The sequence below is a fragment of the Scyliorhinus canicula genome, chromosome 12, assembly GCF_902713615.1.
Source record: "Scyliorhinus canicula chromosome 12, sScyCan1.1, whole genome shotgun sequence".
Taxonomy (NCBI): Eukaryota; Metazoa; Chordata; class Chondrichthyes; order Carcharhiniformes; family Scyliorhinidae; genus Scyliorhinus; species Scyliorhinus canicula.
In genome coordinates this window covers 20,926,968-20,939,156 of record NC_052157.1, presented here as the reverse complement: position 1 = coordinate 20,939,156, position 12,189 = coordinate 20,926,968, and the positions used below count along the sequence as shown (strand labels likewise).

Sequence of the window (12,189 nt, the reverse complement as noted above, 5' to 3'; positions counted from 1 at the left end):
TCCGGGCCGGTTTGGGGGGGGAGTGGAATGGACCTTGCACCCAAAAATGCACAGCAAGTTGGCGGAGCAATTTTACCATCTGCCAGCCTAACTTGGCAGCCCTTCAGGCTTGCTTTGGGGACTTCAGCAATTAAATGTTGGGGTACGCAACTCGGGGCTTGAGGTTGTGAGGGAATCTATATTTTCGGATTGCGTGTGTAGGTATTTGCGGTGGGCCGAAACTGGATATTGCAACATTTGAGGTTCGGAAAGTACCAAGTGTTGCTACATTACACCCTGCCTCAGAACAGGGGCTGACCTCTGTTCTAAGATTTCACAAGGACACAGGTCAGTTCTGACGTAACAGGCTGAAAAGAGCAGTTGTTAGATTCGTGCAGCTAGAGGGCAAGGTCAGCTCAGGAAAGCTGGAAAGTTGTTGTCAGCCTGGTGAGGCTGAAGAGGCTGTTGATAGCCCCATGGAGCCATGCTGCTGAGGCTCAGAGAGGCCCATGGTGAGCTGTGGTTGCCTAGAATGTTGGCAGCACTGCTGGGCCAGTGTTTATTGCCCACCTGGGCGGCACGGTGGCACAGTGGCTAGCACTGCAGCCTCACAGCGCTGAGAACCCGGGTTCGATCCTGGCCTCGGATCACTGTCCGTGTGGAGTTTGCACATTCTCCCCGTGTCTGCGTGGGTCGCACCCACACAGCCCAAAAAGATGTGCAGGGTAGGTGGATTGACCACGCTAAATTGCCCCTTAATTGGAAAAAAATAATTGGGTACTCTACATTTCAAAAAACAATTGCCCACCTAGATAGCTGTGCTTAGATACAGGGGTGCAGCCCGGCCAACCCAATGGGGACGCAGTCTCGGGTGAAGAGATTGAACAGTCAGAGGTGAGCAGCAATTGGGGCTTTCTGAGTTGCAGCCCTGTTATCTGACAACTCATTTGTAGGGCAAAGAAATTAGAAAGTCCTCTGGCTGCCTCAGAGCTGCCGCTGAAGGGAAATCAGTGGCCGGATCTCTAAAGGAGAGAAGCTGAGGGTCCTCATGCGGAAGACAGAGTTTGAAGGATTTTGTACGACTCACAATGATCACTGATGTCTGGCTGGGCTGCTGAGAAAATTTACAGATTCCCTTCTGTTGCGGTTGTATCTGCTGTTTGTTAGTAGCCCCAGTTTGCCTGTTAATTCATGTTTACCACAGGTTCATTCTGGATTTTAGAGTATAAAATAGATTGTATTAGCTGTTTGCTTTGTTGACTCTCGTATAGTAAAATAATTGATTTGTTTAAAAACCATGGAATGTTGTGGCTTTATTATCTCAGTGAGTAACTGGGATTTCTAATTATCTGTGCTTCAACAACAAAAAAGTTAATGGTCCTTAACTGGAATTTAACGGGCCACTAAAAAAATGTGCATTGTTACGCTTTGTTCAAACACTTCCATTTATTAACTGCAAAAACAAAATTTGGGGGGGGGGGGAGGAAATGACCTTTTGATCACCAAGGGTGATTGGAAATGTGAAGCTAAGTGGCGCGATGCCCAGGCGCACATCCAACCAGAGTTGGCAACTGTAGACTGCGACCTGAGGCTCGGTCATCCATCCAAATGTGGCATCAGGTTTCATTTTGATCGGAAGCAGCGAACTGTAGGCGCTAAATAAGCATTTAGCCGATTGGATCGGTTGAATTCCAACTGATTCCAGCAATGAGATCCTGGCATTGGAGAGGCAAAGTCAGAAAGGGCTTTGACTAGGCCAGCACTGACCTGCGATACAGTGCAACAATACTGAGCAACAGGGGTGGCGTATATCCCCCTTTTGTTCTGCACCACGCTGCAACCTCTCCAGTCCAAAAATTTGGAACCAAGTCATTTCTGGATTTGAGAATTTTCTGGATGAAATAATGACGTTCGAAGAATGCCTAACCGATAGGCGTGTGAAGCAGAAAACACCATTGGTATAACTATTCATCTGTGCCATAGAACAGTGATATAACATTATGAAGCAGCAATAAAAACGGCTTCACTTATCCAAAAACTGTATTTTCCATGTTTCCTCTCCCAAAAGTACTTTACTAAAAACGATGTTGCCGATGTCAAGGGAACGCTTGGATTTGCTCCAAACATTTCCAGTCAAGCGACGTCTCTCAACAATAGATTTACAGACTGCGAGAGGTTACAGTGTCACGCATTTAAGAAAAGATTCCATTTATGTGATGTGGGCGTCGCTGGCTAGGCCAACATTAATCGCCCATCCTTAAATGCCCGCGGTAAGGTGCTAGTGGGTGGCCATCTTGAATCGCTACAGTCCCCGTGGTGTAGGTATGCCCATGGTGCTGTTGGGGAGGATTTTGATCAAGCGACAGTAAGGAAATGGCGGTAAATTCCTGTTATAATCTGCCTGATTCCTATTGGCTGGGGGCTATTGAATCTCCCACAATTCTTAGTGAGTGTGAGCTCCCCCAATGAGGGGAGCGGAGAAATAATTAGCAGAGTCACCTGCATAAATGGAGCTGACCAGTGTGGAAACAGCTAGAGGAGAGAGAGCAGTGGTGGGGGTACTGCTGCTGTTGTATGTATGTACTTGTAAATAAAGTTATTTCTTTTCGACTCGGCAAACGCGTGCTGGGGTTCCTCGTGGCTCTCACAAAATTCCCAAGTCAGGATGGTGCGCGCTGAGACACTAAACCTGCCATTTATTTTACACGTCTGCAACAACAACAAGATGTAAAGACAGAAAGGGCTGAAACACTCGGCAGATCAGGCAGCACCTCTCGGGAGGAAGAGGCAGATTTAATGTTTCAGGTCTGTGACCTTTCATCAGAACTGGGAAAATTTAGCAGGGTTTTGGCAGGTGAAAAGGGAAAACAGGAGAGATTAAATGACAGAAAAATAGTTAGCCCTGCAGGGCCAGAAGGAGCGATGATGTGGCAAAAACAGAAAAACCGAAGAATTAGGAACAGGTGGAGGCTATTCGGCCCCTCGCACTCAATCAGATCACAGAATCATTGAATTTACAGTGCAGAAAGAGGTCATTCGGCCCATCGAGTCTGCACCGGCCCCGTAACTCCTTTTTTTTAGACAGCACGGGCAATTTAGAATGGCCAATCCACCTAACCTGCACATCTTTGGACTGTGGGAGGAAACCGGAACACCCGGAGGGAACCCACGCAGACACGGGGAGAACATACAGACTCCGCACAGACAGTGACCCAAGCCGGGTTTTGAACCTGGGACCCTGGAGCTGAGAAGCAACAGTGCTAACCACTGTGCTACTGTGCCGTCTGGTTCGTGGTTCATCTGACTGTGGCCTCAACTCCACATTCCCCCCCCCCCCCCCGATTACCTTGGACTTCCTTGTTAGTGAAGAATGTATCTACCTCTGCCTTAAGATTATTCAATGACCCCGCCTCTACTGCTCTCTGGCGAGGAGAGTTCCAAAGGTTTCTGACCCTCTGAGAGAAAATAATTCTCGTCCCCATCTCAAATGGGAGACCCCTCATTGTTCCATTTTTAAACCGTGTTCCCTGGTTCTGGACTCTCCCACGAAGGGGAAACATCCTCTCAGCATTCACCCTGTCAATCCGCTCAGGATTGTTTCAATCAGACTCATTCTTCTAAACTCCAATGGACGTAGGCCCAGCCTGTACGGCCTTCCTTCATAACAGCAACACCACTCAACCCCCCCCCCCCCCCTCCCCCCCGCATCCCTTGGGCAGCGGGGAACACCGCCTGAAATTGTTTAACTAAAAGCTCAACCCAGGGGCTGGATTCTCCCGTCTCCCAGACCCGTGTTTCTCGGCGGCGCTTCCTTTGCTGCCGGCGGGAATCTCTCTTGTCAATGGGATTTCTTGTTGACGCCACCCCACACTGCTGGGTAACCCCGTGGGCAGGGGTGCGCTGCCTGCCGTGCGAATCCCAACGGCCGGAAAATTCCGGCCAGTGAGCAAAATGTCTATTCGATCGATGGCTCAGGAGAGATCTTTCAGACTCAGTGGGGGGGGAAGGTCCGGGGGGGGGGGGGGGGGTTATAGTGAATGCACAGCAGGAGATAAGATTGAAACAGGGGGTACGGTGAGAGGGGAAGAAAGATCTAGACAGATATCGGTACCCATGAGTTACTAGAGTTTACAATCTACCACACTTGAAATAAACAAAGCCAAAAAGCTGTTGGAAATTGGCAGACATTCTCATTTTATTCTGCATAGTTTGGCTGTAGTTCTTGCACAACAAGTTCTTGCAAGTAATGTGTTTTTATGATCATTTCATATTTCCCTGCTTTTTTCCAAACTGTTACTTTCCATTGTGTTTCCTCAAATAGTTGATCGAGTGCACAAGATAATCGGACTTACAGGACTACCCATGGCTGGCGCCAATTTCGCTCTTAACTAATAGCAGTTCTACTTCTATTGGATTCAATTGGCTCTGCTCTTACTCCAATGAGCTGATTTCCCTCCCGGTGTGCTGTGCTCCACCTAGTGGATTGAGTGAGGCCAATCCACCTAACCTGCACATCTTTGGACTGTGGGAGGAAACCGGAACACTGTGATTTTGTTAAGGGCGGCAATTTGTCATCTTGCCACCTATGCAGTCGCTGAACCATGACCTGGAGATAGCTGTCCATCATGTAACATACAACAGCACTTGTGCCCCTGAAACCGCTAAAATGTTGATACCACGTAACTAACATTCCATGGTGAAGACCACTATAGAAAGAAAATCTGTACTCCACTGCCCACACTAGTTGGTTGCAATTCTATGGAGCCAATAATCAACCACTCAAATCATACATTATCAAAGAGCTACTGTTGCAGCCATAGTCAATAAACTACTGTTAAAATCACTGCGATGTAAGAATTTACACTCATTCACCAATAGAACACTTGGCTGAGTATATCTATAAGTACATACTAGGATATGAATTACGAGCAGGAGTAGGCCACTCGGCCCCTCAAACCTGCTCTGCCATTCCATAAGATTGTGGCTGATCTGATTGTAAACTCAACTCCACGTTTCCACCTGTCCCCAACAACCTTTCAATTCTTGGCTTATCGAGAATCTATCCAGCTCTGCCTTAAAGATATTCAAAGTCTCTGCTTCCACCGCCTTTTGAGGAAGGGAGTTCCTGAGACTCACAGCCCTCCGAAAGAAAAATAATTTTCCTCATCTGTTTTAAATGTCTTGGATATGAACTTCACACAGTGCCATCAGAGCCAACAGGCTTACAGATCTATCAAGACTCTTAAGTAGCCATTTAATGACCACTGATGAGGCCTTTTCCTATCCAGCCTCATTCTTTAGGCTGGCGGATCGGGTGGGAAAGCGACATTTACACTTTGCCCCATCTTGGGCAGGAAGTGGGAGGGGGGGGCCCCACAGTGTTGGGGCGTCCTCCCCTCCAGGACTTTGGAGCTCCCCCCCACCCACCAGCCAATCCCCTGATGCCACGCTCGCCCGTCCTCCCAACTCCCCCAGGCGTCGCCTACCCTCCTGCCCCCCCGGAACTTACCTGTCTGAAGGTCCGAGGACTTAGTCCCAGAAGGAGCCTTGCAGTACCGCTTCTGGCCAGTGCAGCACTGTGCGTAGCTGGGTTGAAGAGCTGTCATCCATCTCATGGGCAAGACTTCCTTCCAACCCCCTCACTGCCGATCAACGCTCAAATAAGCGTTAAATGGCAGTGGGAGTTCAAGAGTCGACAGCTGCACATTAATAATAATAATCTTTATTGTCGCAAGTAGGCTTACATTAACACTGCAATGAAGTTACTGTGAAAAGTTACTGTGAAAAGCCCCTAGTCTGCTCGGGTACACAGAGGGAAGATTCAGAATGTCAAAATTACCTAGCAGCACGTCTTTCGGGACTTGTGAGAGGAAAAAGGAGCACCCGGAGGAAACCCACGCAGACATGGGGAGACCGTGGAGGCGCTGACTCTGAGGATGGTGAGCGTCCATTTCTTGCCATCCTTAAAATTCTACCCTAAGAATATGGAGATGGTGTGGGAAAATAGCATTGCAGTAGAAAATCAGCCATGTTTTGATTGAATGGTGAAGCAGGCTCGAGGGGCCGAATGGCCTCTTCCTGCAATTCAAACCTCAATTAAAAATTTGTCTCCAGGCTTATTTCATTAACCAAACCTAAACTCCCCAGCTGCCAGGTTGAAAATTTGAACTCTTGCTTGCAACAGTGCGGGTCAGTGGATTACTACTGCAGTGCAACACACTCTGCAGTTTCTTGCGATCTTGGACCGATCAATTGCCATAGCAAGCTGTGATGCAGCCGGATAGGATGCTCTCTATCGCACATCTGTAGACGTTTGTGAGAAGTTTGTGAGATTATTGCATCCAACCACTAGATAGAATAAGAGCACACCTCACAACTAACACGGTGGTCCACGTGATCTTGGAGTGAGTTAGAAGGGAGGGTTGGAGACGGTCGTGTTTTTCAGTAGGTCTGTGTATTGTAGTTATCTGATCAAATGCTTGGCTTTTTCGGCATTCTTAAGAAGTCACAATTTATAGCCGTAGTGTAAATAAATTGACTTTGATTTAGTGCAAAGTTTGCATGTTTTTTGCAGCAACACTACAACCTTATAAATATTAATTTAAACAAAACAAAGAACATCTCATGGTACCAGGTCGTGGGTGTCAGAAAGAAAGGAATATTTAGATCTGGCAATTGGACAGAAAACAGCGAAGAAAGTAAATGTGCGAATATCGAAAAATCCAAAGACCGACTGTGAAGAAAATAACGTACCTCGTGGCAGATAAAAGATGGAAGGCTTGATTGAAGACTCCACACTACCTGCGCACATCGGGTAATGGAGACGCAAACTGGTGTATTTTTGGACAGCAGTTCACGCTGTACGTACCGGCTGGCTTACAAGATTTGGATTTGAAGGTGCCTTGGACGAAAGAAAAATGGTACTTTTTTAACTGTAGCGGGTCCCCACGCAATTGAATTGTTTAACTCTTGTCAATTTGACACGGAGGACAAAAAGAGCCATAAGAAGTAAATAGAGCAATTTGATCATCATTGTAACACTCAGACTAACGAGACCGTTGAAAGGTATATGTTTTGAATGTGTGTGCAGGAAATCGGTGAAACAACAGATCTTACATTAAAAGTGCAGACCTGCAACTTTGCAAAGCTACATGATTCTTTAGTCAGAAACCAGACCTGTTTTGGGGCCACTGCTGTTCGTCATTTTTGTAAATGACCTGGAGGAGGGCGTAGAAGGATGGGTGAGTAACTTTGCAGATGACACTAAAGTTGGTGGAGTTGTGGACAGTGTGGTAGGATGTTGCAGGTTACAGAGGGGCATAGATAAGCTGCAGAGCTGGGCTGAGAGGTGGCAAATGGAGTTTAATGCAGAAAAGTGTGAGCTGATTCATTTTGGAAGGAGTAACAGGAATACAGAGTACTGGGCTAATGGTAAGATTCTTAGTAGTGTGGATGAGCAGAGAGATCTCGGTGTCCATGTCCATAGATTCCTGAAAGTTGCCACCCAGGTTGATAGGGTTTTTAAGAAGGCGTCCGGTGTGTTAGCTTTTATTGGTAGAGGGATTGAGTTTCGGAGCCATGAGGTCATGTTGCAGCTGTACAAAACTCTGGTGCAGCTGCATTTCGAGTATTGGGTTCAGTTCTGATCGCTGCATTATAGGAAGAATGTGGAAGCATTGGAAAGGGTGCAGAGGAGATTTACCAGGATGTTGCCTGGTATGGAGGGAAGATCTTATGAGGAAAGGCTGAGGGACTTAAGGCTGTTTTCGTTAGAGGAAAGAAGTTTAAGAGGTGACTTAATTGAGGCACACAAGATGATCACAGGATTAGATAGGGTGGACAGTGAGAGCCTTTTTCCTCGGATGGTGATGGCTAGCATGAGGGGACATAGCTTTAAATTGAGGGGAGATAGATATAGGACAGATGTCAGAGGTAGGTTCTTTACTCAGAAAGTAGTAAGGGCGTGGAATGCCCTGCCTGCAACAGTAGTGGACTCGCCAACATTAAGGGCATTTAAATGTTCATTGGATAAACATATGGATGATAAGGAAATAGTGTAGATGGGCTATAGAGTGGTTTTACAGGTTGGCACAACATTGAGGGCCAAAGGGCCTGTACTGCACTGTAATGTTCTATAATCACAGGTCTCGTGGTGCAGTGGTAGTGTCCTTTCCTCTCTATAGAATGCTTACATTACAGGATGCCATTCAGCCCGTCGAGTTTACACTGACCATCATAAAGATCATGCAACCTAGTCCCACTCCACCCCCCTATCCCTGAAACCTTGAAACCCCATATAACCTGCACATCTTTGGACACTAAGGGGAAATCTAAAGTGGCCAATCCACCTAATCTGCACTGTGGGAGGGAACCGGAGCACCCGGAGGAAACCCACAGAGGCACAGGGAGAAAGTGCAAAATCCACACAGTCATCCGAGGTTGGAATTGACCCCGGGTCCCTGACTCTGTGAGGCAGCAGTGCTAACCACCATGCCGCCCCCGGGATAGGGTGGAGGCATGGGCTTAAGTCGGGTGCTTTTTCCAAGGGCAGGTGCAGCCTCGATGGGCCGAATGGCCTCCTTCTATGATTTCCCTGTGTAAAAACCCAAGGCTCTCTGAGTGACCTGCCAGACACAACTCCTTGGTTGCAGCGCTGGGGCGGGCTGTATGTGCCGCCGCGGCCCTGCAGGTGGCGCTAATCGTCGCTGTCTGCCTGCAGCGTTGGACGGAAGGTGGCGCTGTGGGCGGAGGGTGCGCGCGCGGTACTGCAGACGCAGGGGGCGCAGCGCCGGGAGGAGGCGCAGCCGCTGCCGAGCGTCCATCCTGCCTCGGCCAGATGTATCGTTGGCAGCGGAAGTGGTGGGAAGCGGAAGTGTCTAAGGGGCCCGGAAGAGAGTGAGGGAGTTCCAGTCGGGGTGAGAAAATCCTATAAACTGTCCTTTTACTTCAGGAAAAGGCACAGGAAGGTTGAATAAAAGGTCATATTCATTTATAATTTACAGACTAAAATCAGTGCTTCCTTCACCATTGAAGCCCTGCAGCTGTTGTCATGATTTCTTCACAAAGCAGCTGGTTGAAATGTTCTAAATCTGGAATTTTCCAAAATAATTCTCTTGAGCCAAACAAGTGTGAAATTCAGTTTTGCTCCAATCTCCAGGTTAGCTCCTCGGCTGAAACCTTTGGAGGGCTTCAGGAACCTTCATCGAAATTCAGATTTTTGTCGTATTCCCAACCCCCATATCGGAATACCTGCCGATCCCACCCCAGAAACATTCAATCTAGATGTATCGTCACGTGTGCCGAGTTACAGTGAAAAGTACTGACCTGCATGCAGTTTTGTAAATCAATGTACATTTAAGAAAATGTTTCTCGCCCGGCGGGCGACCGAGGCTTGGAGAGCCCTGCCCACGAGCGTGGTGGAGGCAGGTTCTGTAGAAGCGTTGACGGGGGAATTGGGAGCAATCTATGGGGTGGGGGGGAACGGTAGGAGGACAACACCGGGGGAATGCTCATTCGAAGACTCTGACACGATGGGCCGAGTGGCTGCCTCCTGCGCTGTAGCAGTTCTGTGATTGTTTTTTCTTTAAAATCCTAAATCAAAAATGACATTATTATGATTAGGGGCTACTGCCTGCTTAATGTTTTGATTTGGCTGTTTGGAAATTTGAGTCATTAGAGTACCCAATTAATTTTTTCCAATTTAGCATAGTCAATCCACCTACCCTGCACACTTTTGGGTTGTGGGGGCGAAACCCACGCAGTCACGGGGAGTGACCCAGAGCTGGGATTGAACCTGGGACCTCGGTGCCACCGTGCTTCCTTTGGAAATTTGAGATATTAAGCAGGGACAAAAACACTTCTTTAAAATTGTGGTTTATTTTTCTTCGCTTATTTCTGTGTCCTCCTTGATGTTTTCAATAAATAATCGCAGGAACTGTCGGGATTCAGTCCATGATCTTACTGGCTGGCTGTTACCTTCACGAAAAGTGACAGCATCTGCACTATTTTGTTTTTGTCGAAGAAGTGACAATTCATGTTTTCTGTAGACAGTGTTGTTTCTGGACAACAGATTGCACCAATTTAGCTCATAACACGTTTACTTATTAGACTACTATGTGTAAAAGAAGGAACAAACTAATTTATGTAGTTCAGACTGTCCCAAAATGCTTCACAGCCAGTGAAGTACTTTTGAAATGTGACTATTCTTATAATGTAGGGAGCAGATTGAGATGTGCAACTGCCGAATTATGGAACAGAATATTTTATATCTGTATGAATGTATTCGCTTTCTGCAGTTTTCAGTCAGGTTGAAAAATCAAAAATTGAAAGCATTTTGACAGCTCTCATTTTGTACAACTCCGAGACATGATCTCTCAATTGAGACTGGGCTGACACCTGACTTGAGGCAGTGATGTATAAATCTTCAGCCACCAGCAGCACCAAAGTGTCAAATCAGTGGGTCCTCTTTTTATTTGACTGACTGACCTCCAGTTGTGTAACAGTCCTCCAATCAATCAGTCACTGTGTCTTTATACTGAAAACTCCATCGGCATTTCTACATCAGATCAGCTCATGTACAAAAGCATATACCCATTATATTTCCATCTGCAAACAAAAGAGCTTCTTTCAAAAAATGAAATGTGTGGTACTATAGCCTGTGAGCCAGATTGCTTTGAGTTATGGACATGAAGAAGGATAGTGTGCCATCCTTCAAACGCATTGTGCTACAATTGCTGTGGTATGTTCTCCTTTTGTTGTACCATTGCAGTTTGCGCTTAATTCTCTATCTTCATCCTTTAGGAGACGTGATGGCTGCAGCAATGGAAACTGAGCAACCTAATATTGAGGTCTTTGAAACAGCCTCTGCAAGTGCTGCCGAGGACATTGAAGAGTCAGAGGAACCTGAGCCGTATTATGTGGAGAGGTACTCCTGGAGTCGCTTACGGAAGTTAATCACTGACAGCAGGAAGCTGCACGGGCACATGATGGCAAAATCTCCTCATGATTTTTATTTTGTAAAGAAAAATTATCCTGAAGGGCCTCATTCAGATAGGGTCTACTATCTAGGTGAGCAGCCTCTCCCTCCCACCCGTAGCAGGCCTGTAGTTTAATCTGTTACAATTCACACCTTATTCTACAGAACTGGCAATCACATTAGTAATTTTTGGTTCATATCAGGTTACATATAGATGTGCATGCCTCTGTTTGCTTGTGGTTCCAGTGTTAAAAGTGATGCATGCAACAACCATAGCTTTTGTTTTAAGAGCTATCAGGTCATCACTGTTTCTTCCATGTGCCATAATGTGACTACTTTAACAAGCAAAATTTTCGCCATTTTACACAGCTTGTGGCATTGAATTCTTGTCCAGTTTTAGATCACTAAACTATATACAGAAAATGCTTGTTCTTTGTGAACACAGGCTGGTATTATTTATTTACTCACCTATTCATTGAGGAATCAATGTTCTATCTCCCACTGCCCATTTTGACCTGAGGTATCAAATTTATCACAGTAAGCTGATCGAGCTCCATCTGCAGCATAATTCCAACAAGGGTCATTAGACAGCCATCAGCAATGGGGACACTCGCTTACTCAAGACTGCTCAGGTTAATTATAACCCTTCGCCCCTGACTGAGTTCACCCAACTCAGATCAAGCAATCAGCTGTTATTTCTCTTTTCTGCTACTCCAAACTGGCCCCTCCAGTATCCGGCATTGCCACTCTGTAAGTAGTCGCTTTGAGACAGGAGTAGATTAATAACACATGCTCGAGACCTTATCCTCTCCTTGCAGGAGGTTGCTTTGTAATTACCGTTCTGGTGGAGGATGGTGGAAGGGGATAATGTGTAAAATAAAGATGGAACGGTTTTGTACAATTAAGTGCGTTCCTCTGCAAAATACCTGTGGCTGTTGGGTTATGAGCTTCGGTCTACAGAAAAAAACGATGTGCATTTTAGTTTAACTGCTCCTTATGTCAAAACTTTGTGATGTTCCATCTATTTGGGGTGAATCAAATACATTGGCAATTGTCCTCATGTAGCCAGCGGTAATCAGATCTGACTTTGTATAGCATTCATGCAGGTACTGCACGTAGTTTCTGTACACAGTCAGACAGGTGATATGTATCGGGTTAGCTCAGTTGGCTGGACAGCTGGTTTGTGATGCAGAGTGAGGCCAACTGCGTGGGTTTAATCCCTATACCAGCTGAGG

General features: G+C 46.5%; 1 protein-coding gene across 5 annotated transcripts in view; it reads left to right on the top strand.

Annotated features, from left to right (window-relative positions):
* Positions 1-8,810: 8,810 nt before the first annotated feature.
* LOC119974227 (dipeptidyl peptidase 8-like) overlaps positions 8,811-12,189 on the top strand; it is a 42,752-nt gene continuing 39,373 nt past the window's right edge. For 2 of the 5 annotated variants that reach the window (XM_038812991.1, XM_038812995.1), the window contains exons 1-2: positions 8,811-8,894; positions 10,780-11,046. In XM_038812991.1, coding sequence (XP_038668919.1) covers positions 10,788-11,046 — 259 coding nt within the window. In that variant the 5' untranslated portion in view covers positions 8,811-8,894; positions 10,780-10,787. Of the gene's footprint in view, positions 8,958-10,777; positions 11,047-12,189 lie in introns of those variants that run through there. The other 3 variants (XM_038812992.1, XM_038812993.1, XM_038812994.1) reach the window with 3 other exon arrangements.